Source organism: Motacilla alba, chromosome 19 (assembly GCF_015832195.1).
Source record: "Motacilla alba alba isolate MOTALB_02 chromosome 19, Motacilla_alba_V1.0_pri, whole genome shotgun sequence".
In the NCBI taxonomy this organism is placed as follows: domain Eukaryota; kingdom Metazoa; phylum Chordata; class Aves; order Passeriformes; family Motacillidae; genus Motacilla; species Motacilla alba.
The window spans coordinates 4,762,655-4,789,706 of NC_052034.1; the positions used below are offsets into that span (position 1 = coordinate 4,762,655).

Here is a 27,052-nt window from a genome sequence, read left to right on the forward strand (position 1 = left end):
CAGGCCCCGCTCCGGGCCTGCTTCTCCCCTCGGGACCGGGCCGGACCCAGTGCCCCGGCGCGGCTGTCACCTCCCACCCTGAGCAGGACCAAGTCCGTGCCAGCCCACGCCGAGCCGCTCACCGCAATGGCCCCCTCACTCAGCCGCACGCTCATGGTGCCACCGCCACCAAATCCTCCCGCCGCTGCCGCCAAATCCTCCCGCCGCCGCCGCCGCCACCGCCTCCTTCCGGCGCCGCCTCACGCCGCGCCGCGCGTCCCCCGCAAGCGCCGCGCTCCTATTGGCTGCGCGGCGCCGTACGGCGGAAGTGCCGCGGTGTTCCGTGCAGGGCCGCGCTGGGCGCCGCCATGGCGGTGATGGCGCTGCCGGCGGCCGAGTGGCGGGGCCGCGCCGCCCGGCTCTGGGCCGCGCTGGGCCCGGCGCCGCGGGAGCGGCTGGCGGCGGCTTCGCTTGGCGACGCGGTGCGGCTGGGCTGCGATCTGCTCCGGTGAGCCGCGGGAGGGGCGCGGGGCAACGGGGGGAGAGGGGGAATGGAGCATCTCTTAACGGGAATAAACAATAAAGGGCGGTGTCGAAGGATGGACCGGGCTCCGCTCGGTGGAACCGAGCTGTGGAACACGGGGAAAGAAAGGGATAGCGGGGACATTCCATCTGGATAAAATCCTGTCACCATAGGGCACGAAATGATGACACGCTGCTCTTAAGGTGAAGAATAAAGGGAAGTTTATTTTTCTGACTCTGATATTTATAGTTTTCTGACAGTGACAGTGGACTGGAGGGTGACAGTGCCACCTCTCCAGTGACACTGGACAAACCAACAGTTCATCAGATTTCTCCCCTTCCATAAAAGAATGCAAAACAATAAGTTATTTATAGAATTGTGTGAGAAAGTTCGTTACAAGAACGTAAACATCAGAAGGCTTAGAAAAATCTTAAAAAATCAGGGCGACAAAATCCCACCTTTCTATCTGACAGCAGGCTGGAGGTGGGACAAGATACAGACTTAAACCTCACTTGGGGAGGTTTGGGTTGGACACTAGTGAGAATTGAGAGGGTGACTGGGAGCTGGAATGGGCTGCCCAGCAAGGAGGTGAAGTCGCTGTCCCTGGAGGTGTTTAAGGAAGGATTGGACATGGCATTCAGTGCTGACAGACATCCCTGACAGGCTCCATGGCCTCGGAGGTCTTTTCCAGCCTGATTGATCCTGTGATTCTGAGTGTGAAAAATGCATATTTTATTGGCTTTTTGCAAATATTAAAATGAATGTTATATGTGTTATGTTAGAGAGTTATGCTGTATTATTTTTCCAAATATAGTTTCAGGTTATAACATAATGTTAAAATAGAAACTCTGTATGTGGGATATTTTTTTTAAGAAAGGAATGAGGTACTCGCACCAGATAGCAGCCACAGGACACCTAAATCTTTCAGAGAAAAAGAATTTATTGCTCCATTATCAGGAGAAACGAACTTCTTCCCGCCTTGCTCAGCCCTGAAGATGCTGTTTGGGATTAAGAGGAAGAAGCTGATGCTGACCAGACAGAATCCTTTGTTTGAATGGAATTTATGCATCATGTATGAGGTGTATGAATATGCAACAGGCTGTTGCTTTTAAGGGTTAATCCTCTGTTAACACAGGTCCTTTTTCAGTCTTATTTTTACCAGAAAAGGTACCCAGACCATCTGAAACTCTTTGTGTTTATTGTCTCATATTGTCCTAATCCCAATTGTCCAAATTTTTATTACTCTTATTATATTACAATTTTTATAACCATTTTATCACTATTAAACTTTTTTAAAATCAAGCGTTTGGCGTTTTTCACATGAGAATATGAGGAAGAACTTCTTCCCTGTGCAGCAACCACGCCGTGGCACAGACTGGGAGTGGGGAGCCTCCCTGGCTGGAGACATTCCAGAGCCCTCTGGACACAGTGCCACAAGGATCATCCTTGATGATCCTTGATGATCAGCCCTGCTTGAGAAGGGAGGCTGGACCAGAAGTTCCAAGCTGATTCTTCAGTGCTGCCCCCGTGTCCCACAGGACCGAGGAGGAGGAGGAGGCAGCCCTGGTGCAGTTGTGCCACCGGTCCCCCACGGACAAGAAGCCGGAGGCCGCCGGCTGGTACCGGGAGCAGGGCAACCAGGAATTCAAGAGGGGCCAGTACCAGGCTGCCCTGAGGCTCTACTCCAAGGTAGGTGTGGCATGAGGGGGTCCCAAACACCTCACAGCCACAGGGATCCCCCTAAGGGATCCCCGAGAGAGGGTCCTGCAGCCCCTTGTGGTTGAAGGGTGAGGGGCGAGGAGCAGCTCCCGTGAGGGTATCCCCAAAGAGGGGAGGGGATCCTGCAGGCTGTGCTGAGGGGGTCCTGTGAGGGATCCCCCCAGGCAGCAGCAGTTCTCTGGTCTCTGCAGGCAGCATCCCACGAGCTCCCTGGGAGCCCCGAGCTGTCCGTGTGCTTTGCCAACCGCTCGGCCGCCCTCCTCCACCTGGGGCACTTTGAGGTAAGTGGGGCCAGGGCAGCACCCACCCCGCAAGGTCCTGGGTGCCCCGGAGGTGTTTGATTGTTAGAATGAGAGACAGCAGATCAGACGTGCTTCCCAAGCTGTGCTTAAAGCATCCAGAGCTCAACTTCCCTGCTTTGTTTCTGTGTCAGGATGCTTTATTTGGGCAGCAGGTTGGTTATGCACATGGAATTTGCTGATTGCTTCCATGAGGCTGTCTTAGGTGGAATGAAAGAGCACGAGCTGGTTTTCAAGCCCACTTAAAAGGCCTTTTTTTTTTTTTTTCCCTAGGTTTGTCTGGAAGATATTGCCAGGGCTGAAAGCCACGGCTATCCTGACAAGCTGCTGCCCAAGGTCCTGCTGCGGAAAGCTGAGTGTCTCCTGTGCCTGGGGAGGTTACAGGATGCACAGGATATCCTCAGAGTGCTGGAGAGTAAAATTGCTCTGGATGGGGTCATGACTACACACCTGACACAGCTAAAAAAGCTAAGTCAGCTGAAGGTTAAATTAGGTGAGAAACAGAGGTGTCCAGAGCCTGCACGAGAAGCACGTGGTGGCACTCAAGGGGAGCCAGAGATCTGGGAAGAGAACAGCAGGATTTCAGGAGCATCTTCATCCCTGAGCTTGAGTTTTGATGCAGAGAGAGGACGTCACTTGGTGGCTTCCCAAGACATCATGCCAGGACAGAGCCTGGTGAAGGAGGAGGCCTTTGTGAGCGTGCTGTGCCCAGGGGAGAGCCTTCCTCTGCAGGATGGTGACACGGCGTGGGACACTCGAGCCACCAACGCAGATCTTTACTGCCACCGCTGTCTGAGGCAGCTCCTGGCCTCGGTGCCTTGCCAGGGCTGCAGTTATGCCAAGTACTGCAGCCAGGACTGTGCAGACGTGGCATGGCAGCAGTACCACAGGACAGAGTGTTCCCTGGGAGCGCTGCTCCTCACGCTGGGGGTCTTCTGCCACGTGGCCTTGAGGACTGTCCTGCTGGCAGGATTTGCAGAGGTTAGCAGGCTGGTGGCAGGGTCCCACCGTGGGGACAAGAACTTTCAGAACCCTGAGGCAAGCTGCAAGCCTCTCAGTGAGGCAGCAGATGCAGGAGCTGGCAGCAGAGGTTGTGACAGCAGTGTTGTCCCTGGTTGTGACAGCAGTGGTTGGTACCAGAGCTCTTACCAAGCTCTGTTCCACCTTTTGCCCCACACTGAGCAGCACAGCCCTGAGCACAAGTTCCTCTGCACTCTCAGTGTGGTAGCTCTGTGCAAACAGCTGCAAGCAGCTGGCCTGGGGGCTGCTGTGTTGAGTCAGGAATCACCTCAGCAGTGGTCCAAACTAAAGACATGTGAGAAAACCTCCGATGAATTGTCCCCAGAGTTGAAGACTGTGGCAGAAGCAATGCTGAGGCACGTGTTGCAGCTGCAGTGTAATGCTCAAGCAATCACTGTAATGCAGGAGCTGGGTAAGATAAAAAAAATTTAAGCCCTTCAGTGTTGTCACAGAATGATTGGGGTTGGAAGGAACCCCTGAAAATGATTCAGTCCAAATCCCCTGCCCAGGCAGGGTCACCTGGAGCAGGTGACACAGGACCATGTCCAGGTGGGTTTGGAATGTCTCCAGACCTTCCTGGGCAGCCTCTTCCTTGCTCTGCCACCCTCAGTGGAAAGAAGTTTTTCCTCATGCTGTGATGGAGCTTCTTGTTTAATTTGTGGTTGTTACTCCTCATCCTGGCACCACAGGAAAGAGTCCACCACCATTCTCTGACACCATTATTTGATAAGATCCCTTCTCAGTCTTCTCCAGACTAAGCAAGCCCAGCTCCCTCAGTCTCTCCCAATAAGAGAGATGCTCCAGACCCCTCATCCCCTGGACCCTCTCCAGTAGCTCCTCTTTCCTGTCCTGAGGAGCCCAGGACTGTCCTCTCCTTGCCCATCTTCTCGTGGGAAGTGAAGAGATTAAATTCTAAGCTGTAAAAAGCTCCCATTGCAGATGGAAATGATTTGTTTACAATTTAATGGCCTGTCCCGTGCTGGTCTGTTCCTTGGTGCACATGCAGAGTGTGTTTAGCTATTATTTATTGCAGCAATATACCAGGAACCCTTCTGCTGCTGCCTGCGATCGGTCACGGGGCTCGTTGCAGAAATTGTGTGGGTTTCTGAGCATTCAATCTCAACCCGCTTGGTTTTCCTCTATCTTCAGGGCCTGGAGATGGGGCTGTTGTAGATAAGAAGCCTGTGAGGCTGGCAACAGCCTTCTTCCCTGTCCTCAGCCTCCTGAACCACTCGTGCTGCCCCAACACCAGCGTGTCATTCAGCGGGACAGCTGCCACTGTCAGGGCAGCACAGCCAATCTCAAGTGGCCAAGAGGTTTTGCATTGCTATGGTAAGCCCCAATTCTGTGTTTGTCTCAAGGCACAGACATCATCCACCTCCCTTTATCATGCTGATGGCTATTTATATCGTAATTCTCATCTAATGTTGCTAGAGTCTTTGTTTAGCAAACAAAGCAAACAATGTTGATCAGCATTTAGTCTCTTAAACCCTCTGTTAGATTTTCAGTCTCCAGTTGTGCCCTCCCCAAAATATACCTGGTTTCAATTGTAACAAAAATCCATTTATTCTGATGTTAAGAGCTGTACCTGTGAGAGATCTCTACCCTTGCCATCCTCTGCAGGGCCTCACAGGTGTAGGATGGGGGTTGCTGAGAGACAGCAGCTCCTCAGTCAGTATTTCTTCGAGTGTCGCTGCCCGGCGTGCCTCCAGGAGTTAGAGTCTGGTGTCAAGAGTGTGGTGTCCATCAGAAATTCGTTCTGCTGTCCCAAATGCCAGGCTCAAATGCAGGTAATTCTCCATGGTTATGATTGTGCAACTTACTGGGGTGTGTGAGGTTTGGGTCTGGGAAAGCCAAGAGGTTAAAACCTCACTTTGATCCCTGCTCAGAAGCCAAAAGCCCCTGCTGAGTCAAGACAGTATCTCACTGTTTCTTATAAAATCAAATAAGCTGATAACAAATTATTTTAAAAATCACTTTGTTTAATGAATACAACTGAGAAACAATTTAGCATCTCTATAACCCGGAGCTAATGCAGATGGAGAGTAAGCTTTGAGCTGAGTGTGAGCAGGAATGATCACAAAGGTGGTTTCCACAGGGGGAAGAAGACACACTTTGCTGTTCAAATGAAGCTTGTGCAACCTCAGTCAGCAGAGATCACCTGTCTGGCCGTTTACAGGACCTTCAGCAACAAATCAAGAAAGCTTTAGACCTGCTGAGAGTCAGGAAGGCTGGTAAGGCTCAGCTTTGTGCCCCGAGGTCAGGAGCTGAGGAGCCCAGGCTGGGCCAGGAACCATGAGATGGCACTGTTGCTCATGCCATTAGGGTGCTGTGACATGTGGCCTGGTGTCCCTGGGGACTTCAGCTTTAGATTTTTTATACCCCCTGATCTGGGTGTTAATCTAAGTCACATGTTGTTCCATAGTAAAGTAATTAAATTAAGGGAAATCAGGGTAACAGTGGAGTTGGGCATTCCCAGGCCTTGTTTTCCTGGAGGGAGTTGGGCCAACGCTGGGGTAGAATAAGCAGAGGTGCAGATGAAGTCAGTGTTGAATCCTAACCAAACCCCAATCAGCTGTGCAAAGATGAGATTGGATTGATTTTATTTCATGGATCATGGAAAACTGGACACTGGCCACAGGGTGAACTTTATAACCTTTTTTTTTTTTTATATAGATCAGGCTATCAAAATGCTCCTGAAGTGTCAGATGGATGCTGGAACCTTCTTGTCTCCAGAGCATTTGCTGATGGGAGAGATGGAGGATCATCTGGCACAGGTCTATGCTACTCTTGGTATGGCACTGTCCTCTCACTATCCCACATTTCCTGAACTTTGAAATTTAACATGACTAGCTTTTTCTTGGACTGGCCCTCTCATTTTTTCCCCTGGTTTTGTCAGCAGGGCTCTCAGAAAGACCAAACCTGTGTTCCCAGCAGCCAGTGAACAATAATACTGTGCTCTCATGTTCTTTTACATTCCCTGTCCTGGTTCTGTGGACAGAGTTCACCACATTTTGATTAATTCTGTCAGATTCTTTGGGTGGCAGTAGCTCTAGAAAGTATTTATTCATTTCCCATTGTTTTGTTTTGCTTGTTTTTCCATCAGGGAAGTGGCAGGAAGCAGCCAGACACCTGAAGAAGAGTATTGAGATTGTGGAAATGCACCATGGGCCATCAAGTGTAGAAACAGGCCATGAACTTTTCAAGCTGGCACAAATCCTCTTCAATGGGTGAGCTTGGTTTCATCCTCTGTCCCTGCCCTACACCACTCCTTTGTGTCTGACACAATATCAGGGCACCTGGAGGGTGTCTCACAGGACACAGGGCAGTCTAGCACAGGTACTCTCTTAGGAATCTGTTTCTCTCCTTTGTGCCTGTCTATCTTTTTCTTCTCCCTGGCTCAATTTATTCCCTGTCCAATTGTTTTATTCTGTCAACTCATCACCCTTGGTGTTTCTATCTCAGTTGTATAATGTTGCTGACATCTTCTCAAAAGAGGGAATGAAATCCTCTTGCTTTATTGGCAAGGAAATCCCCCGACTGCTTCTGAAAATCTCCTCACAACAACTCCCTTTAACCAAATTAATTTTAGCAGGAGTTGCAGTGAAGAACTACTGGGTTCCCATATACTCAAATATAATGTTTTCAGGTTTTGTCCATGTCCTTACCCTTCTATCCCCCTCATCCTCCCTTTGCAGCTGAAGCAGACACAATTTTCGTGCTGCTGGAAGGCAGGGGAGGGTGGGATCTGTAGCCATGAACAGGTTTAAGTTTTTGTTAGGGAGGGCTTAAAGGTTGTGTAAGTCAAGAAGCTGAATTAAGTATTTTTGCATGCTCTGTTCTTATTATCTTCCTATTTCAGATTTGCAGTTTCTGAAGCTCTGAGCACGATTCAAAGAGCAGAGGGGATTTTGTCAGTGCACTTTGGTCCTCAGAGTGCTCAGATCCAGGAACTACAAGAGATGAAGGCCTGCCTGTCAGAGCTTCCCAGAAACATCCTTCAGAGGACTTAATTTCCCTGTCAAAGGAAGCTGCAATGTGATCTTTCATCAAAGCTACGTGTCATGTGGTAAGGTAGTCATGTAGTACAAGCTGGAAAATCATGTGTAACAGCAACTTGAATGAAGTCTTGGAATGCTCTTTAGTGAGCCTGTTGTAAATAAAATGACCAATTCTAACGTGAGAGGTGTGTGTGTGTGGTATGGTGGGAACAGAGGCTGTTGTATAAGTTCTGCGTGTGGGTTGGAAGCAAATGTTTGAGTTGCTTTTGTGTGAGGTGTGACTCTCCCCTGTGTGGTGCCCTGAGCATTATGAACATACAGTCATCCAGAGCACGTTGCCTTCTATTTTTAATACTGTGAGGCACTTCCCTTCTTGCCAGTGTCAAATGGAAACAGTTGGAAGGGGTGAGGCAACAGCCCTGGAAGTGCAAATTAGAGTCTATAAAAGGGGGCACTGCAGGACTTGGGAGGGCTCCAGCACAGGTCTGTCAGTGATGAGGGATTCAGAATCAACAACTGGTGTCAGGGTGGAAAGCAGGATGGGGAACAGTGCAGCATACACCAGATAATATTTGCTTTCAGGACACAGAACTGCATTCCTCCTCTGGGGAAACTGGGAGTGTAGGCAGATAACCTTTCAAGGGAGAATACTTGGGCTTGCTGAGATTAATAGCAAAAGCTCTTTTATTGCAGCATGAAAGGCGTAAGATTTGCAAGTTGTGTCTTTGTGCAGCAGAGCAGGGAGCCAGTATCCCTCCCAATATCACCCTTTCCATTTGGGCCCTACCATTGCAGAGTATTGTGAAGGGACCTAAACACCCCTGGGATCCAGGATCTTGCCAATGAAGAGGAGGGTTCCAGTGGTATCATCCCTCAGTACAAGGAGGAAGGGTCTGTCCACGTGGTATTCTATGGGGAAGGTCAGACGAGCAGCATTGGCCCCAGGGTTTGGTGTGGATCTTTCCCCATCCTCACTAAGCTCCAGCATTGCCTTGTGTTGCACATGAGATAATCTCAGAGGTTTGGCAGAAATCTTGGAGAAATCAGGTGATGTGAAAAGTGATTGGAGCCCTGGAGAAAAGAGAGAAAGTTCCGTTAGCTGGAGGCACGGATTGCAGAAGGGGAGCAGCACTGCTAACGTGTGATCCACAAGGGTAGGGAGCGACTTGGGCTGAGTTTTTTGGGGGAACAGGGAGGAGCAGCTTCCATCTGAGCTTCACCCACAATCTCAGCAGCTCTGCATGAGCTTGGTGGAGGGATGTGATAAAAAGCTGAGAAGTCCTGGATGAAGGTGATTTGGTTGCTGGTGGAATCTCCACAACCATAACTAACAACCCACCAGCTTCATAATCTGAGAGCAGGAAGCAACTTGACCACTGCTTTGAGCCCTGGCAGCCTGCAAAGGGGGTGTGATGCACATACTTGTCTCCTTTACTGTGCTGCCAAGTGCCTCTTCGTGGTTCAGCTTTAGTTTGGGCAGGCTCAGCACAGCGTGCACTGTCTTCAGCTCCTTGTCCACATCGTGGACAAACTCGGAAGTGAGGCTTTCCTCAATCAGAGTCATGTTCTGGGTCACCTTTGTGGGCAGGAAGAACATGGCACTGATTCCCTCTGTCAGGGGCAGCTGGGCAATCTGCAAGGACAGAAATAAGAGAGAGAGAAGAAAGGGTCACGTCAATAATAAAGTTTTACCCATCCTGTACCAAGCAGTGGCCTGATTCTCAGGCTGGAATCTCAACCTTTTCAGTGACCATCTGATCTTGTTCCCTGTTTGCTTTTATCTGACATGATGCTTCCTGACACTTCTGGCTTTTCCCCCAGGCTTTCATCCATCCTTGCTGCACTCTTCCTGCTATGGAAGGGCTCTCTCACCTGCTGAATCCTGCAGCATTGCTTTGGGGAATTCTCACTTGAACACCTTTCAACTCATGCTCCAGGGAAGGATTGGTTGAAAGAGGTAGAGATGGAAAAGTTTTGAGAGGTGTGCCCTGCCCTTCTTGCCCAACTTTAAGTCAAGCAATACAGGCTGGTAGGACCTGGGCATAATTTATATCTTGGGTTGCTTGTGACATAGCTTGGGTAGAAGCAGGAGATCCTAAGAGTCAACACACTGCCTTTCAAAATAGGGATTGCATAAGTAGCTGACGGGAGGAGCAAGGCTGGAATGGGTTAACAGGTGGGTGTAGCTGAACCTGCTCCTCAGTAGGTTTAGGAGATCTTAGGCAATATTTGCTTTCTGACCTTGCAGTTGAGTTCTGAGTCAAAACCGTATCTCAGGATGGCTTTGGGGTCTGACATCATGGACACCTTCACAGTCCTGTCCTCGTCCAGGTGGAAGTCCTTCAGGGCAGTCTTCTTGGTGTCAAACTTGGTTTTCCATGTCCCTGTTTTATAAGAGAGAAAATGGAGGATTTTTCTGGAATAATAGCATATGAAACCAGGCTTATGCCTGAATAATCTTGTGCTTTAATATACAGTATTTGGGCATTAAGGAGCTGAGGCATAACAGGGATAGACATAGACTGATTTGAGCTACTGATTTACTGCCATCCTTGGCCCCTCCTTTTCATCTGAGAATTGGCTAAATGGCAAATAAATAATCAAGCCAGTGTATGGGTGGAGTAGCCAGTGGGAAGTTGATGTCTACTTATGTAATTACAAAACTATTTTAAAGGGTAACAGTTGTGTCAATGGATATAAAGTGCTTCTCTCCCCACCCTTTATTTTGCTCCTTGTCTCTAAGCAATAATTCTCCAGGACGCTGGCTTACAGCATGTTTAAGAACACCTCTCTAGTATCAAATTGTTCCTTCTACAGTGGTAAGAAGGCTCAGAACACTCTAAGCTGTTCCTTCCCTAAATGGTAATATCCCATCTCTGAATGGAGTTTCATGAGCTTAAACTTCCCTCCCCGATTCTTACTGCAAGCAGGTCAAGATTCAGCTTCCCAAGAGTAACAATTCCTCCCTCAGGACTATTTTTGTTCAGGTAGTGAGCTTTTTTTTTTCTTCTTTGCTAAACATTCTCAAACACTTTCTCCTCACACTCTCTGTTTGACAGCCTGTTTGCTTTATTGGAAGTGAGAGCATTCCTTCACACCTCCCCTAACACGTGCTTAATGCACTTTTTCTGTGTCCAAGCAGCCAACATTCTTACCCTTGAAGAAAGCAGCCCCAGCAAGGAGAATGCTGACATCTGTGGGCATGTCCTTCATGAACCTCATGATCCTCCCCTTGGTCTGCTGTCGGACCCAGGTGTTGATTTCTTGGAGGTCCAGCTGGGTGTTGCCACTCAGTGCCCTCGGTCGCATCTTGTAGGACTTCTCGAGCTGGCTGTGAAATCCAGGCCTTGCCCTGAGTCCTGGGGAATAAAAACATGGATGCTGCAGCTAGCTCCCTTATCCAAACAATCTCAAGGCAGCAGGTGGCAATCCAAAGCCCAGCAGCAGGTCTCTTATAAAATATCTGTGCCTGTTTGTTTCCAGAAACCTGCTTTGAAGAGGAATATCTGAAAGCACATTAAGGAAAGTGATCCAAATCCTACAGCCACCCGTGCTGGAGCATGGGATAACTCTCTTCTGAAAACTGAAAAAGGAGATAAGAACTGAAGGCTTGGACACAGGCATTCCCACATCAGCCTTTCTTCTTTCTCCAGCCTGCTTTCTGAGTACAGCTTACTCAACCTATTGGATTCTTGGAACCAGCAGGTTCCAAAAGATAGCTCTTAGCATTCTCAGCAGATGTTTATTGCATGCCAGAAGAAAACATTTCAAATAGCTCTGCAAGGAATTAAACAAAGGAATATGGCTGAGTGTTATCACAAATAGAAAATGTGATCTGTGGTTCCTGGAAGCCAGCAACACCTGCCAGACAGCCTGGAGTGAAGGCAAAATTATCAGCAAGTTTCTTTTAGGTCTTCTGTGAGTTAACTGTTCTGTCACCAATGTCCTTGTGTACATGTCTGGTCTTTTATTTGAGTGCACACAAACTTTCCAGGCTTTTTCTGGAGCAGCAAGAGCATTCCATGCTCTGTCTGCATCCTGGCTCAGCAGGGTGTCAGAGCCAGAGCCGTTAGTGTTGTGTTACTCAGTGTGTTTTTATATATACGCTCACTCCAAAATAACTACTGCTGACAGCTTTTTAGGTAAAATTTTATAGAGGGGAAGAAGGACTTTTACTTTTCTCCAAGATGATCCGGGAGGCACTTTTCATGCTCTTCTCTGGCCCAGTCACACTGCTCAGGAGCTCCTTGTAGGTGTCGTGGACCTCAGCCTTGTTGAGCAGATCGTAGAAGAGGGCGCGAGAAATCACATCCTCAGTCCGTTCTCCAGCCCCTGCCAACGAGCAGGAAAACATGAGGGAAGGGCTGCCAAACCTGAGGGTGAGCGTGGAAATGGGGCAAAGAACTCACCAAGTGAGAGACCAGAAAGTGCAGTGGCCAGGCTGAAGGGAGACAGCAGCACATTGGCCGTGGCTGTCCGGCTGGACTGCTGGCGGTACAGGTCGTAGCCAAAGTTGGAGACTGCAGCTGCCAGCTTGTTCACAGGGCTCTTGTAGAATGGATCTTCCTCTTCCTCACCAGCATTGGCTCCATCTGCTGTGGCAGAGTTCTGGCAGGTCCAAGGAGTGCTTTGGTTAGACTTGCAGGTGTGGTAAGCACTTCATAGGCAAACAACTACAGATAATCTTCAGTGACCCACAGAAATACTGACTTAATCTTACAGAGAGTGTAGGAACAATTATTTTAATGCCAAAGGCAGCACTGAGTTTGAAATTCTGCCTCCTGGTCATCCCCTGATGTAACTACTGTGGTTTTATCCAGGTAAAGCAGGAGTTAGTCTCATTATGTTGCTAAATAAAATCACAGTAATTTAGGAAGGTAGTGCTTAATCCTTCATTAAGAATCTCTAAAATTAAATTACCTGCTCCACACCTCTTCCCCTTGCTCTCTGCATATTGTCTCCTACTCACCTGCTCAGTAGCTGAGTTCTGGGTTCTGCTCGGGACAGTTAAGAGACCCAGGAAGAGGAGAACCACTGGAATCTGCATGCCTGCACCTACAGAGTAAAAATGTGACAGAGAGAGTTGGAGCAATCAGGTGAATACATCTCTACCACAACCATTCGGTCTGCCTGGCTGTGACAGGAGCTGCAGTGACAGATGCTGCTGCTTGTCCTTCCAGTTGTGAAACACACACCTGGTCTGAGCCAGGTTTCCTTCTCTAGTTGGAATTATTCAGCCAGACAGGCCCCAGTGACTTTAAAATTGGGCAAGCACACGGTGTGGGTGTGCCTGAGCACAAAAGCAGATGTGTGTGGCCCAAACCACACTGATGCTGGCAGTTACTGAGTGCCAAGGTCCAGTAAAGCTCCAAATCATTACTTCTGAGTCTTAGGCTTCAGAAAAAATCAAGACTCCATTTATAAAAGGTTCCAAGTCCATACTGTTGGATGGGGCAGAAGGCAACACTGACTGGTTACTGCTTTGATACACAAATTACCTGTCTCAGGCAGTAGTGTGCTGTTTCTTGTGTCTACATGTACCTGTGTCCATCCTTTGCTTCTTATTTGCAATCTGATGACGTAAAATAGAAAAGCTTTCTTAAAAGACAACAAGGAAACCTGAAGGTGTGAGAGGCAGAGCTTGGCTTATTCAACATTTTAAATAGAGGTGGGAGAAAAGCACCAAACTCCCCAAAGCTGTTCCTTGTGTGGAATCCACTTCTCGTCACTCCAGTACTGGGATGAGTGGCCCTTCCAGACAGATCTGTCTGCTCCAGAAGGGCAGCAGTTCCCGAAGGGCACTGAGTAACCCAGGCCTTTGCTGTGGGTAAACCAGAGCTACTGAAGCATCCTGCCCCCAAGAACACAACAGACGCCACTGAGGCTGGTCTGAAGCAATGTTTAGATAGATTCCCAGAAATTAAAGGAAGAGGGTTGTATTTAACTAACCCCTGTCATCCAGGCAACTAGAGAAATCAGAGCAAGAACATGTGTTTCAGATTAAATTCAGCTACAAAGAAAACAGGCCTGCTGCTAGAAATACACGTGGCGACAACAGCCCCAGCTCCAGACCCCGTTCAGGCACAGTGAGAGGCAGTTTGCTGCTTCCCTTCCCTGCCTTCTCTTCTGGAGGCAGCTCTCCCTTGGAGAAAAAAGCCTCACAGGGGAGGTTTTAAGCTCTCATCTGTGTTCAGCCAGTGTAACACAGAGGTGGTACCCTCTTTGTCCCCCTGCACTTGCATCCTGGAACCTGCTGCCCTCCCAGCTGCAGAATGGGGGAGGTTCCTGGTGCAGAAGGTGTGGATCAAGAGGGTTTCCTGTCTGGTGTTTCTGGTGGTGTGATAGTGGATATGATGCTGGGATTGCTCCTGTCATTCCAGAGATTTACAGTGAGCAGGCACCACGCTGCAAGAGAGATGCCAGGAGTCCTGCATGAGTCTTTAAGTCTTACAGGTTAAGCAAGGGCTCTGTGAGGATGCCTGTGCCAAGCTGCAGCCCTGCATGCTGAGAGGAAGAGGTTTGGCCCAGTCTAGCTTAAGAGATGAAGCTTTTCCATGGAGCATAACCTTTTCTCTGAAGAAAAAGAAAATAATCTCAACACAACCTCTGCTTCCAGCTACACTGAGCTCCTGGGAGCATGGGAGCAGAGATTGGTTTTGCAGATTGTATTGTTTTTGCCAGTACTGTCACCAGCTTCATATTTCTCAGAATTTGCCAAAAAGCAATTTCCATTTTAAAAAGACAAAGCCTTTTGAGTTTGAATTGGCCTGAACATCTGGATTCTATTTGTATTTCTCTTAGCACACAGCCAGAAATGCAGAGAAAAGAATTTGGTTGGATTGGAGGTGGGATGGTTTCAGGCGTGATATTAAAATCTGTGGCTGCCTTGAAGGAGAAGAGAAGGAGCAACAGCGAGTGATGTTACAGTCAAAAAGTACAGGAAGAAAACCTTGAGAAATGAGCTGAGAAGGAACTTTGTGTCTGGGAGTTGTTGATTTGTGAAGGCCTGCAGGTGCAAAGGAAGTATTTTACTTTCCACCTACAGTGGTACAAGTCTCTCACATCATTTATAAACACTTCTGACTTTCGAGGTGCTGTGAAGCAGGACCCATGAGTTCAGGCTGCTCGCTCTGCTTGTTCCACAGCTCCTGGAGCGTCCTGCAGCCACCAGCTCAGAGGATTTGACTGTCACACCATCACAGACAAAGAACACGTTCCCAGCTGCAAGGCAGACGCTTGAAAGGCAGAAAACCCACCCCAGTTCCCCAGCACAGCTCAGCCCCGGGGGCAAGGCTGATGCTGGTGGCTCCCGATCCTTGGGGAGGTCTCTTGGTGGGAATCCCACCTGGAGAAGAACCATTCTTCCCATTTCCCAGGTCCTCTGAGAGCTGCCCAGCCTCAGCCCCTGCCCTGTGCTCCCCTGGCCGCTGGCAGTGGCACAGGTGAGCTGTCCCTGAGCTGTCCCTGAGCTGTCCCTTACCTGGGGCTCCTCTCGGCCGCTGCTCTCAGGGCTCCCAGCGGGTGCGAGTCGAGGACAGTGCGGGTTTGGTGCAGCCACATCTGCTTTTTGCTGCTTCCCCCAGCCCAGCCTTCGGCAGGCTTCAGGTTACAGCTTCCCAGGGCTCTCTTAAAGTGCTCTGCTCCCATTTTTGCCCCTGCCACCCTCGCCCTGAATTGCATTAATTTTTCAACCCTTTTTTCGACCCAGAACAAATCCCCGTGCCAAGGGCAGCCCGGTGGGTAAAGCACAGGTAGGAAAGGCAAACACTCCCTGCTCTGTTTGAGCGAGTATTTTATCCCTGCAGCTCTGCCACAGGTCACATCAGGGAATTCCTTCTGTCTCAGAGGTATGGTTAATGCAGTGGTGTTTAATGGATTTATAGATTTATGTCCAAGATTTAATGGAGAGACTGTGGAAACAGGATTCTGTTGTTTGAGGCAGTTAAGATGCTGGGAACTGCTTGTATCCAGTGATAGTTACTAGTTAACAAGAAATCATTAACTGGCTTAAAGTTTTTGGCTGAAAAGAAAGAGGCTGGAAAGCCAAGGACTTGTTAAAAAAGAAGATGAATTAAGAGAATCTTGGAGAAGCTTTCAGAATGATAAATGATAGGGAGAAAGGAAAGGGACAGAGCAGTTCCATTATTACTTTCCACAGAGGGCTCAAGGGGAGCACCCACCCGTGCACATTTAAATCAAGGGAGTGTATTTTTAAACAAGTATTAAATTGTAAAACTCATTATAACTAGATAGTGCAGAAGATGAAAGATAAAAATAGATTTGAGGTAAAAAACCCAACCCAAATCAGTGGAAGAAATGTCCCCTGAAGGCTACCAATGGCCAGCTGGGCAATACAGCCAGGGAACAGTGGGTTTGCCTTGACCCTTGCCATTCTTTTTTTTTTCCTCAGCCATGGTTACTGGAAGGAGCAGGACTCTGGGCTAACTGGACACACAGCTAACCAGATCCAGCTGTTTTTCTGTTTGGAAATGCTGCCAAGGCAGTGATGTCAGGGCCCCCGGGCTGGGACATCTCTTTGGGCTCACTGCCAGCAGGTAACGAGCTGCTCCTCCTGGTGAGCACTGAGCTCATCCAGTCCCTCAGCAAAGGGGAGAGGATGGGCTCAGAGGTGCATTAGCTGCTGGTTTTACAAGCCAGGAGAGCAGATCAGGTGTGCCCTGTGATTAGTCAGCGCTTCAAAGGCCACCTCTCCTAACCAGAGGGGTAGCAGCTCTGCTTTCAGCTGCTTCTCAGCTTGCTCTGTGCAAAATCATCTGCGGAGAAAAAATTGTACTTTTTATTCTTCCATTCTCAGCCCAGGAATGGGGGTGTTGGCTGTGGGGATGTTTTCTGGTGGTTTTCATCTCTTTGTGATACCTTGTTTGTGGTGTTAAAATGCCCTTTATGGAAGGAGCACTGGAGAAGTTTTTATGTCTTGTCTCTATCATCTTCAAATGAAAACCCATCTGTTTAAACACAGGTTTGGTTTTAAAACCATTTAAATCAGAGTGGTAGTTTCATAGAATGTTATTACAGACCAAAGCCAGCTTTATTCCTGTAGGTGAAGGGTGTTCCTGAAATGGTGCATTAAACTCATCCAACAAAATCAGTTTTATTAAATCAATACCAGCATTTTGCTGTTCTGGTTTGGTCTCAGTATGCTCTCTGACAGGGTTCACCTCTACTGTGGAAGTAGTGCTGATATGAATTTGCTCTAGGTAAGGAAAAGAATACATCTAATATGAAAGAAACTGGGACTTATTTGATATTCTGAGCCAGTGGTGCAGATGGATAGAGCAGACACCCTGTGCTAGTCATGTCTTTTCAGAATACAGCTCCGTCAAAATGAAAGCTTTAGCAATGCAAAGTGGAAAACTCCTGAGCAGAAACATTAATATTACTTTGCATTTTACAAACTGCCTCTTCTGGAAAGTCAGTGGAGTGAAAAAGAGTCCTATGGTTGGTGTAACTGATAATTTGTTGAGCGAAGCACAGTCATGGAGGGCTGCTGTACTGTCAAATAAGATGAAATTAATAGCTTGACAAGAATAGCTTGGAGGAGGAGTGATGGCAGCAAGACAGAAAATAGGAAATAAGAACCAAGCTGTTCAGGAAACTGAGAACAAGGGGAAAAAACTTTATAAAAGCAGGAGCTGGAGGGCAGAGGTGTGAAAAGGAAAACTTGAGCTTCAAATTTTGCAGCGGTTGCAGTGCAACAGGGTGGCATTCAGGGAGGTTACAGTAGCCAAAGAAGACTTACCTAAGGCATGGAATGGTATTTCTGAATGCTAGGAATGAATCTGTATAAATAAATAAGCTAAAATGTTCCCTGTGGGCTAGAGCTGTGCCCTCTAGTAAGAAAGGCTGAATTCTTGTGGGTTTACTTGTTAAAATTGCAGGGCTCTGTAATTACAGCCTCTTTCTGAAGGGTTTGTGTCTTTACACTGGTTAGAGGGGTAGGCATTATCTCTGGCCATTCTTCCCCTTTTAGACTGGAAGAAATGCATAATTGGAGGCTGGAGCCAGGACTTTTCATTCCCCAAAGTCGCCTGCATCCCCGAAATTCATGGTTAGTGAGTCAGTCCTGCTCTTATGCCAGCAGATGGTGCAGACTATTCAGGGACGGAGGCTCCCAGAAGCATTCTGCTCCTTCCTTTGAGGGAAGGCAGCCTTCCCAAGAGAGGAAAACACTGCCAGAAGGATGGCCCTTGGGCTCTCTGACTGCTGCTCTGCAAGAACAGAGCACCATCCTTTCCACCCAGCAGCTGAGGGGGTTTGGAAGCAGAAATTACTATGGACACGAGTTGTTTTGTACAGAAGTACTCCTGAGTTAGGCCCATAATTTCTCAGTGGCTTGGTTGGGTGGAGGAACCCCAAAATTCCTTGATAGAATCATAAAATGGTTTAGTTTGGAAGGAACCTTAGAGATATCTTGTTTCAGCCCCCCTGCCATGGGCAGGGACACCTTCCACTATCCCTTGGTTGCTCCAAGCCTTGTCCAAGCTGTGCTTGGACATTTCCAGGGATGGGGCAGCTTGTCTGGATGATCTGGGCCAGAGCCTCATGGGCATTTAGGGCACTGCTGCATTGGAACAAGGACCCATCTCAGGGGCTGTGATGGGCTCTGCCCATCTCAGACCAAAGGGAAGCTGTAACTGGACATTGTCTTTTGCCAAAACAAAAGCAGTGACATTCAGCTACAGGTGTCAAAATCTTTCCTCCTTTCCCTGGAAGCTGTCCCAGCCATCCACAGCATGGATACTGTGGAGCCAGGAGCACCCCAGTGAAGAACAAATCACAGCTAACAGCTGCCAGATCAGCACCTTTGACCCTCTGAGCAGATCCCAGCATCTGTCAGGTTTTACCCAAGAGAAAGGTTAAGGGCTGTTACATCCTTGCTTACCCCTGCATTGCTGCTCACAGGCCAAACACCCTCCTGACCCTGTGCCACTGAGCCCATGCCCTAATTCAGGGAACTCTGCCATCTCACAAAGCCAGCTCTGACCCAGAGAGCATCCATCCCCTGCACACTTGCCAGGGGAGATGCCCAAAACTTGTTGGCCCTTGGAGAGTCTTTACAGATTTGCCATTTCACCTCACAGCCCCTGTTGTTCCCTGTGACAAGGTGCAGCAAAAAGCAGATCCTTTGCCACAGCCCCTCCTTCCTTTTCTTCTGTCATGCCCAGATTTTTTTTCCTCCCAATCTTTACAATTATTAAATTTCTGTGCCTTTTCCCATTCTCTGTTGGGTCCTTCAATGCAACACCTTCAGCAAATATATTCTGCTTTATTCTTTATTATTCTGCCAACATAAAAATTACTAAAAAACACTTTATAAAATATGCCTTGAAAAATCTAGCATTACCCAGAAGAAGGGCTGGAGAGAAGGATCCAAAGGGAGGGGTTTCCTACTGCAGAGCCTCCTACATCAGATCCAAATAGCCAAGGAGTGGGAAAAGGGAATCTTTGAAAAGAACCCATGCCTGGAAGTGGCTGTGACTCATCCTAGAGAAGACAACTGGTTTCGAGTCCAGTTGCTCTGGAGGTCGCTGTCTAGGTGGGCACAGATGGTTTGCAGAGGAACACGGAGGGATTCGTGTTCCCAGGAACTGCGGAAGGAAGAGCCACATTAATACAGCCCTGGCTGATGTCCAAGCTGCCAGATGCTAATGATGATTCCAGGCTACAGGGGACTCTAATAAGATCTTAATGAAGACTCTAATAACAGTCTGGGGACAAGAAAGTCTCCCTTCCATGACTGAGAGCCCTGGAAGGGAAATCCAGGCAGAACAAGCTTTTCAGGTTCAACAGAGGGGAGCCTCAGCCTGGAGAAGCTGTCAGGGCTGGAATGGGCTATCCCAGGACTGGTCTCTAGGGATCTGGAAAGGAAAACAGCAAGGAATTGCTCCCTGTGGCCTCTCCCAGCTGGTCCAGAGGGTCAGGCAGGAGTCCCAGAACACTCAGCTCTGCCCTCTGTTATTTGGGCACGCGGGGCTCTTTGGCATCTCTGGCTTCACGTGAGTCCTCTGGCTCTCGGAACTGGGGAGCAGCGCCTGGGTTGGGGTTCTGGACACTGCCAATAAAAAGTGGGATCCCTGTTTCATCCTCAAAGATGATGAAGACAAAGGGCCTGTCGACGCTGAAGACAGAGGCTGAGCGTGACAGCACAACACTGGTGGCAGCAGAGGCTTCCACCCCATCTTCTTTGAGCTCCAGGGTGGCCTGGTGCTGTACGCTGGACACAAAGAGAGGCTCCTCTGTGATCTTCTGGAGATTCGGGCTCGTGAACAGCTCCTGGAGGCCTGCAGAGAAATGAGACCAAGTAGGTGCTTTGAGTTCTGAGTTTTCTCAAAGCTGTCTGAAGAAAGCAATTCCCTGATCTGTTGCTCCATGTGCTGCCCACCATGGAGGACTGGAGAGTTGACAAGAGAAACAAAAATTCCACCTGTTTAAGAATCGTAGTGTAAGAACTTGAAGTTATCCCTAAAAAGCAGCAGCAAATCTGAAGACTCTTTCTAGCTAGGCTGGAAACACTTCTACAGAAATAATTTTTTAAGCAATTCTTTGCAAAACAAAGTGAACTCTTAAATTATTCTCATCTGGAAAGGCAGCACCTGATGTTTTATTTCAGCTCCAAGCTTTGTGATCTGCATTTTCTCTGTTGGCAATTTCCATGTCCAGGACACTGAATTAAATGACAAAGTAAGAGACTGAGATTGATGCACGGGGGAAGTTGGTCTTGGCTACAATAGGAGGAACCCGTAAAGGCTGTGAGAAGCTGTGAATTCTCTGTAGTATCATCCTGTTGGAGCAAAACATTTGGTGCCAGGCAAGCAAGGAGTAAGGAGGAGGAGAGGAAGAAGAGCTGGGAGAGTTTGGAGTTCTGGAGCAAGCTGTGAGGCACAGCTTTAGAAACAAGAGTGGCAGCTTTTGGTGGCAGCGAACAGATTGATCTTGTTCTGTGCAAACCCTGCCAGAGGCCTTACCCATTTGGCTGAGAACCTGGTTGAGTTCCAGCCGGTAGTCCAACTTTATTTTGGGGATCTTCACTATGGTGGCCACCTCTCTGGGGAAAAGCCTGCACAGGTGTTTGTAAGGGAAGTTCTCCAGCACGTGAGAGGTGTTCTGGGTGGTGTGGTTTGGTACGATGACCACAAAACTCACATTGCTCTTAAAGGGAAACTTGGCCACCTGGAAATAAAACCAACCAGAGAAGAATTCAGGGAAAAGGAAGGGAAGTCCACAAAGTGATGCTTTTAATTCAGTCTTTTTCTAATTGGTCTACAGGGCCACTCTTGCTCTCAAGTGAAAACAGCCTGGTGAGAAGGAGGGATCTGATTTCTCCAGAGGAGAATTTGTTGGAATAACAGCTTTAGATTTTAGTATTAGCCACTGGCTGGTAAAGGTCAAGCCCATGGCAGAGTGAAAGCCCACAAGCTTGCCCCACTCTGGATTGTGAAAAACTCCAACAGCACATTGTCTGAGGGAATTCCTTTCCATATTTCCTCATTTATCTTTTACTCAGGGCTTTAAAATTCTATTAATTCCCAGTTAGTCAGAATATCTCATTGTGGTTTTTCCTAGAGATTAAAAGTGAAGTTTCAACATTCTTGCTGGAAGCAAGGATAAAGAATGATTATTAAATTTCTTGTGCTATGCCTGTTAAAAGAAAAACACTTGGTTTTTTGGAGGGAATGCTTGCAGTTAGTAAAATACCACAGCAAGAGGAAATTCCAGTGAAAATTTGCTGTACTCCTGAGAGATCCCTACCTGAATATCCTGGGACTCCAGAGTAAACCAGCTCAGGGGGTACTGGTGGGCTTTCATCATCTCAACTGGGACCACAAACTCATCGTCAAGGTGGAATACATCTGGCCCAGTGAAGCTTGCATTAAACTTATTCCTCCAGAACCCTGTAAAAATAAAAGTTTTGAAAGTGGTGAAGTTAAATTTGAGTAGAAAACCAGAAACTGCTGAGCTGACACTCCTCCTATCTTGAGTTCTCTAACAAGGCCAATAGTGACCAGGGAAATGAAAACACAGCAAAGAGAAGTCAGTACCAAGGCTGGAAGAGCCCTAACAGCAGGAAACTCTTATCATCCCGAGAGAAACTATGGAATAACAAAAAGAACACGGATTAATCCTCATGCCTCAGCGTGGGAGACTACTGAAGGCTATGGAGATAAAAGAAACTATGTTTGTGCTTTGAAAAACGGGGAGTATTGCCTCTGTGCTGCAGAGGGGGAAACACTGCTCCAAGACCAAGGTAAAACGTTTGTAGATTTACACTGGAAGTGTTTGGTCTGTGCACAGCCCTCAGGGAATTCAAAAAGGAAGATGTGGCCGACCACTGTGCTGTAGTCAAGAGAGAAATCCACAGAAGCTGCCTCTGAGCTCTGTGGTGGGTGTGCAGAGCTGCAAACGACCTGGTTCATCATTTAGGTTAGAAAAGACCTTTAGGATCACTGAGTAGATGAGCAGGGATGTGCCACTGCCTGGGATCCTGAAGCAGGAGGCAGAGACACTGCAGGCCCCACCTGCTGTGTCCTGGCTCTGCTGTCAAGTAACATTTTTAGCACATGTGAAGCAGTTGGGAATTATTACTGTAAAGAAGTCTAAGCAAGAGGAACAGCAGATGCACAAGAACAAGCAGATTGCCTAGCAGGAAGCGAGGAGAGGAGAGGCTGTTCAGCTACAGGGCTTGCAGAAAACTGGAGTTCTAACCATTTCCTCTTGAAAAAATAAGGAAGGCCTGTGGAGCTCACCGTGGAAATAGATGGCATTGAGCAGGAGCATCACTGTGTTTTGAGGGAGCTGCTGCAGGAAGGAGGGAATGTGCCCATGAGTGACTTCCTTTACCCAGTTGTTTATGGCCATGAGGTCGTCCTGACTGATCCCAGAAAGGGTCTTGGGCTTTGCTCCATAGAATTTCTCTGAATCCTCCAGGAATTTCTCCTTCACCTCAAACCCTGGCAAAGGGGAGGAATGATGGAAAAGGTTTGCTCAGCGTGATATGACACTCCCCAAGAGGAGGAAATAGGAGGAATTGATGTCTCCAGGGTGCTTCCATCACTCTCTGTGACTGGGAGGTTTGTCCTACACCAGTCCAGCCCCCCCTGGGCCAGCTCTCACCTTTCTGCAGGTACAGACGTGACCCGAGGCTGAGGGTGGACTCTGTGAGCCTGCTGCGAAGGGTGCCCAGCATCTGGTGGAGGCAGGGCACTGACTCCAGGTGCATCACCTCCAGCAAACGCTTCTCTGTCTGATTTGCTGCTCCTAAAAATCAAATTCCTGTTAGGTCTCGTGCCCACGGAGCGGAAAACAGGGATGTTACTCTGGCTGCCTCTTGTTAGAAACACGCTGTGCCTCACAAAAGAGGCTGCAGAAATCTGAGAGTCGGAGCCTCAGAGGGCAGCTTCAATTGTAATCATGCCTAATTAAAGCTGCAGGAGCAAGGATAAGTGGAAGGGACTGTATTTCATTTGCATCTGGTTGCTCATGCCTCAGGGAGAGGAAATGGGGAAGGGCAGGGAATGGTGGTTTTGCCACTAAGAATTACCCAGTGCCAGGTGGGACAAGGCGAGGGCGATGCTGAGGGGGGACAGGATCACGTTGGTTCTGTTGGACTCCAGCTGCACCTCTCTCAGGAGATCGATGCTGAATCTCATCAAGCCATCTGCCAGCCTCTGGCTCTTCTTCCAAGTCATCTCGCAGCTTTTATCTCCAGCCTCTCCTTCCTCTTCAGAAGAGGCATTTCCCCCAGGTGATTTCATCCCACGACAGCCCTCAGCCCCAGCTACGGCTTCATCTTCTGAGTTCCACTCATGCCTCCTGTGTGGCAGGGTGCTGGGGAATGCTGACATGGGTCCATCGTTCTCCTGGAAGCTGTCATAACTAAATTCTACCATCTTTCCCTCTGGCAGGGCTGGGATGGCTCCCAGCAAATCCGACTGTGCCATTCCAGCACTTTTCACATCCTGGGGAGAAACAAGGAAAGCAAGAGCACAGTGACACCCTTGTGGCCTTTCACTGCACACCTAAATGGGCTGAGAAAACTGGGCAGAGCTGGACTCTTCTGCTTCAGTTTCCCTTTAACCCTGAGGATAATGATTTGGAAAAGAGGTCTTGCATCCTGTGAAAATGGACCCAGTGAGGGTCTGGCAGTGGTTCCTCCTCCACTTGCTCTCAGGAAAGCTTGAGGGCAAGACCCACCACCAACTCAGCATATGTCCTGTGCCTTCAGTATTTACAGATCCATCGTCCTCAGCCTTGATTTCATCTCCTCCCCTCACACATTTTAGCAGTGCCCACCTGCCTCACACTGGTCACCCCTTCTGCTGCTGTCACAGCCCTGATCCAGTTTGGCTCAATTCCTCCTTTTTGACCTGTGTGTTCTATCCCATCCTTCTTCTCTCTAAATTTCCTCACTTTCCACTCTTCTAAGCTTTAGCACTGCCACTACTCTCTTCACACTCGCATGATCTGAAACATCCCAGGCTCAATGGGTTGGATCAGCTACGGGTCTTTCTCCCTGTCATCCTCACAGCTGGTGGTTTCCCTCACCTTTTTATCAATCAGAAATTAAATCATCCACCTGCCAGCCCCTGTGCACACCACACTGACGTTAACTCCATACCCTGCTGTTATTTAGGGTGGAGCTTCCAAACTGAAGGAGCAGAGCACTGGCAGCAGCTGGGAGGAAAGCCTGCAGAAAGATGGACTTTCTCATGGCACTGGCGCTGCCTGGCTTCATCCCTTCTCAGGAAAAACTGCAAATCCCACAGCAAAACTTCAGCCCCCTTGGGGGGAACCTGTCAGTGCTTACCCTCAGCTTCCCATCTTTGTCCAGGAAGAGACGCTGCTGGTCAATGGCATGCGCCAGCTGTGGGGAAAAAAACCAACAAAAAAACAAAGTCAGGTCCCTCTGAATTTCCAGAGTTTGTTTTTCCTGCTCCCACTGCAGTCCTGGCTGTAGCAGTCCCCACAAGGCAGCAGCACGGGCAGGATTTTGGGGTGCAGGCCCAGGGGCGGCGGGGTCTGACGCGGGGAGCGGGAAGTGAGGAGCAGCTGGGAGACACTGCAAACACTGGGTTTGTTTAGAAAGGGATCAGGCCAGTCTGGCACAAAATAATGGATCCTTTTGAGAGTGAGCAGTGGGGTTTTGCAATCTCAGTTCTGACAGGGATCCAGATTTAAAAGGGGGGGGGAGGAAAAACCTGCTTTTCAAAAAGTTCCTGTTAACTCCTGAAGGTCATGGTCACCAAATACAGTTGAGGTCAAGTTCTGAAAGAAAGTTTCTACCGAAATATTAATAATAAGAACATCCACAACTATTTGAGCTGGGTAAAAGATTAGAAACCTTGCTGGTGAACCCACCCACAGTATCTTCCACCTATCTGCCATCCAGGGCTCTTCTGGGTGGTATTTGCCCCATGGTCTGGCTCAGGGAGCCACCACACTTCCCTTGCTCTTGGCTGGAGTAGCAACTTACCCTTGGGAGGCTGTGCAGAGCAGCCAGGCAGAGCAGCCCCCAGAGGAACCCCATTTTCCTGGAACACAAGGACCAGCCGAGAGAGGAGTTATTTCCAGCTGCGAGCTCAGCCTATTCAGGTCTACAGGGAGAAAATTATCAACCTGGCCAAACAGGTTGGCACAGGAGCTCGTGGAAAGCAATAGGGAGATGAACAATGCTGCAAAGAAACAACACAGGGCTCCTGGGTCTGGTGCCAAGGCAGGGAAATCAGAGAGGAGCAGGGGCCCGCAGCGGAGCTGCAGCCACAGCCAGGCTGTGCTTGGATCCCGCCTGTCTGACCCTGCTGCCCTGGTTTCTCTGGATTGCAAATGGTATTTCCCTAATCAGTGCTGCACACACTGTGCCTCTGGAAGGAGACAAGAGCCTTTCTGCTCCTTTCCCATGGAAACCACCAGGGTACAGGCACAGCATCCTCAGCTGTGCCCCAGGCTCTTGGGAGAAGGGCTACTGACCTGCAGGTGCTCAGCAAGTGCTGCCTGGGAGGGAATCTGCAGGTATGAAGTGCAATACCAGAGCAGTTTCCCAGCATTATGTCCTGGAAGGGGGAGCCCTCCCCTTCCCAGCACTCATCTTCCCCCCTTTGCTGGCAAACCCCGCCTCTTCCCCCTCCATGCTCCAGTTCCAGAGTGGGACAGGGCTTCCAGGGTCACAGACAAACCCCCACCCATGCCCTGGCCAACGCTTCACCCAGCCACTTTTCCCTTTCAGACAGAAATAAAAGATCTTCTCCTTCTCATAAAACCTCCACGCCAAAGCCCTGCCCCCTGCATGGTGTCCACATTTAATTCCTGGCGCTGCTTTCCACTCTCCAAGCAGTCCTTACTTCACCCAGAACTGCTGGGCCGAGATTCCACTGGCAGAAGGTAACTTGAGGCCAGTTCACTCTTCCCCTTCCTTCACCCCAAATCCTGCAGTCACACCCAACCCCAAATACCCCTTTTCCTCCCTGGTGGTGCCCAGCCTTTAACCCTCTGCCAAATTCACCCCTCTCTCCCAAGGGCCATCGCAGAAACCCTCATTTCTGTCAAATCCCTTGATTTGTCCCTTACCTGAGGTTGTTGATGTCCACGTTGGAGCTGGCAGCTGCTTTACCTGTCCAGCAGCTCTGCATGGGGCACACACAGCTCTAGTCCAGCCCCCCCTCCCAGCTGTGACCTTCAGCACCACCCCCTGTTTGAGAATTTGGCAGGCAAATATTGACCTACAGCATCCGGTTAAACATTTGTTTGGGGGAGAAGACTGAAGCTGTGGTGCATTTGGAGATGGGGACACTCTTTTGGGCTGCTGTACCTTCATGACAACCTTAACATCGAGTTTGGCAGATCCAGAACTCCCACCAGCAGAAGTAATTTGCAAGTGGCTCCACTTTGCATTCACTTCCCGTGCTAGGAATATTCTCTTTTATTCATAAACTTCAGTGAAAACGCAGGGCTCGGTGGTTATTGCCACAGGGCTGTCTGGTTTGGGAATTTTCTTTGCTGAAACCCCCAGCTCCTCCCTCCTGGAGTCCCAGCTGCTGCAGCCCGAGTCAGGCCCTGGTTTCACAGAGGGCAGGTGCCCAGCAGGCTCCGAGGGCCAGGCTGGGCTGAGCCAAGAGCAGCTGCTGCTCCCTCCCCCGGGGCACAGCACGCTCCAGAGCTCTCCCAGGGCAGCTGGTCCCAGTGCCCAGGGCATGGACACACTGCTGGGGCACAGAGGAACAGTGTTGGGGACAGGCAGAACTCTGGGTGGATTTGTGCTGCATGCAGAAGTCATGGTGATCCTTCCTGCCTCTGCCTGTGTCCTCAGGGGGAGAGGAGTCACTGAGGGCCAGCAGGGAGCACCAACAGCATCTTCCACTCCATTCCTTGCAGGAACTCTTGGTTCCCAAGCTCACCCAGACAGCGGGTGACAGATCTGAGCTCTCCAACCACATTTGGGAGCTACTTCCCCTTGGAAAGCAAATCCTGTGCAGCAGAGCCCTGTCCTACATCCAGGG

General features: G+C 49.1%; 3 protein-coding genes across 5 annotated transcripts; 1 reads left to right on the plus strand and 2 right to left on the minus strand.

Moving 5' to 3' along the window:
• The first annotated feature begins 290 nt into the window (after positions 1–290).
• On the plus strand, positions 291–7,723 carry SMYD4 (SET and MYND domain containing 4). Of its 2 annotated transcripts, none has more exons than XM_038157665.1 (10): positions 291–487; positions 2,041–2,191; positions 2,413–2,502; positions 2,794–3,952; positions 4,690–4,872; positions 5,164–5,330; positions 5,639–5,774; positions 6,217–6,333; positions 6,647–6,770; positions 7,403–7,723. In XM_038157665.1, the coding sequence occupies exons 1-10, from the start codon at positions 348–350 to the stop codon at positions 7,551–7,553; spliced, it is 2,418 nt and encodes an 805-aa protein (XP_038013593.1). In that variant the 5' UTR covers positions 291–347; the 3' UTR covers positions 7,554–7,723. The 2 variants fall into 2 exon arrangements, with proteins under 2 accessions (XP_038013593.1, XP_038013594.1); XM_038157666.1 differs by having other exon boundaries at positions 293–487; positions 2,794–3,013.
• A 475-nt stretch (positions 7,724–8,198) lies between these two features.
• Positions 8,199–15,158, minus strand: SERPINF1 (serpin family F member 1). The gene is made up of 8 exons (XM_038157673.1): positions 15,022–15,158; positions 12,511–12,596; positions 11,951–12,149; positions 11,718–11,873; positions 10,697–10,900; positions 9,783–9,925; positions 8,964–9,174; positions 8,199–8,612 (listed from the first exon to the last, which is right to left on the minus strand). Exons 2-8 carry the CDS (start codon positions 12,586–12,588, stop codon positions 8,353–8,355), a joined length of 1,251 nt encoding a protein of 416 aa, XP_038013601.1. The 5' UTR covers positions 12,589–12,596; positions 15,022–15,158; the 3' UTR covers positions 8,199–8,352.
• Positions 15,159–18,808: 3,650 nt separating this feature from the next.
• On the minus strand, positions 18,809–26,242 carry SERPINF2 (serpin family F member 2). 2 transcript variants are annotated; one of them, XM_038157669.1, is made up of 9 exons: positions 26,124–26,242; positions 25,033–25,090; positions 24,367–24,423; positions 23,101–23,518; positions 22,674–22,817; positions 22,307–22,510; positions 21,312–21,454; positions 20,528–20,732; positions 18,809–19,843 (listed from the first exon to the last, which is right to left on the minus strand). In XM_038157669.1, the coding sequence occupies exons 1-9, from the start codon at positions 26,183–26,185 to the stop codon at positions 19,518–19,520; spliced, it is 1,617 nt and encodes a 538-aa protein (XP_038013597.1). In that variant the 5' UTR covers positions 26,186–26,242; the 3' UTR covers positions 18,809–19,517. The 2 variants fall into 2 exon arrangements, with proteins under 2 accessions (XP_038013597.1, XP_038013596.1); XM_038157668.1 differs by lacking the exon at positions 26,124–26,242 and adding an exon at positions 25,527–25,671.
• Positions 26,243–27,052: the final 810 nt, after the last annotated feature.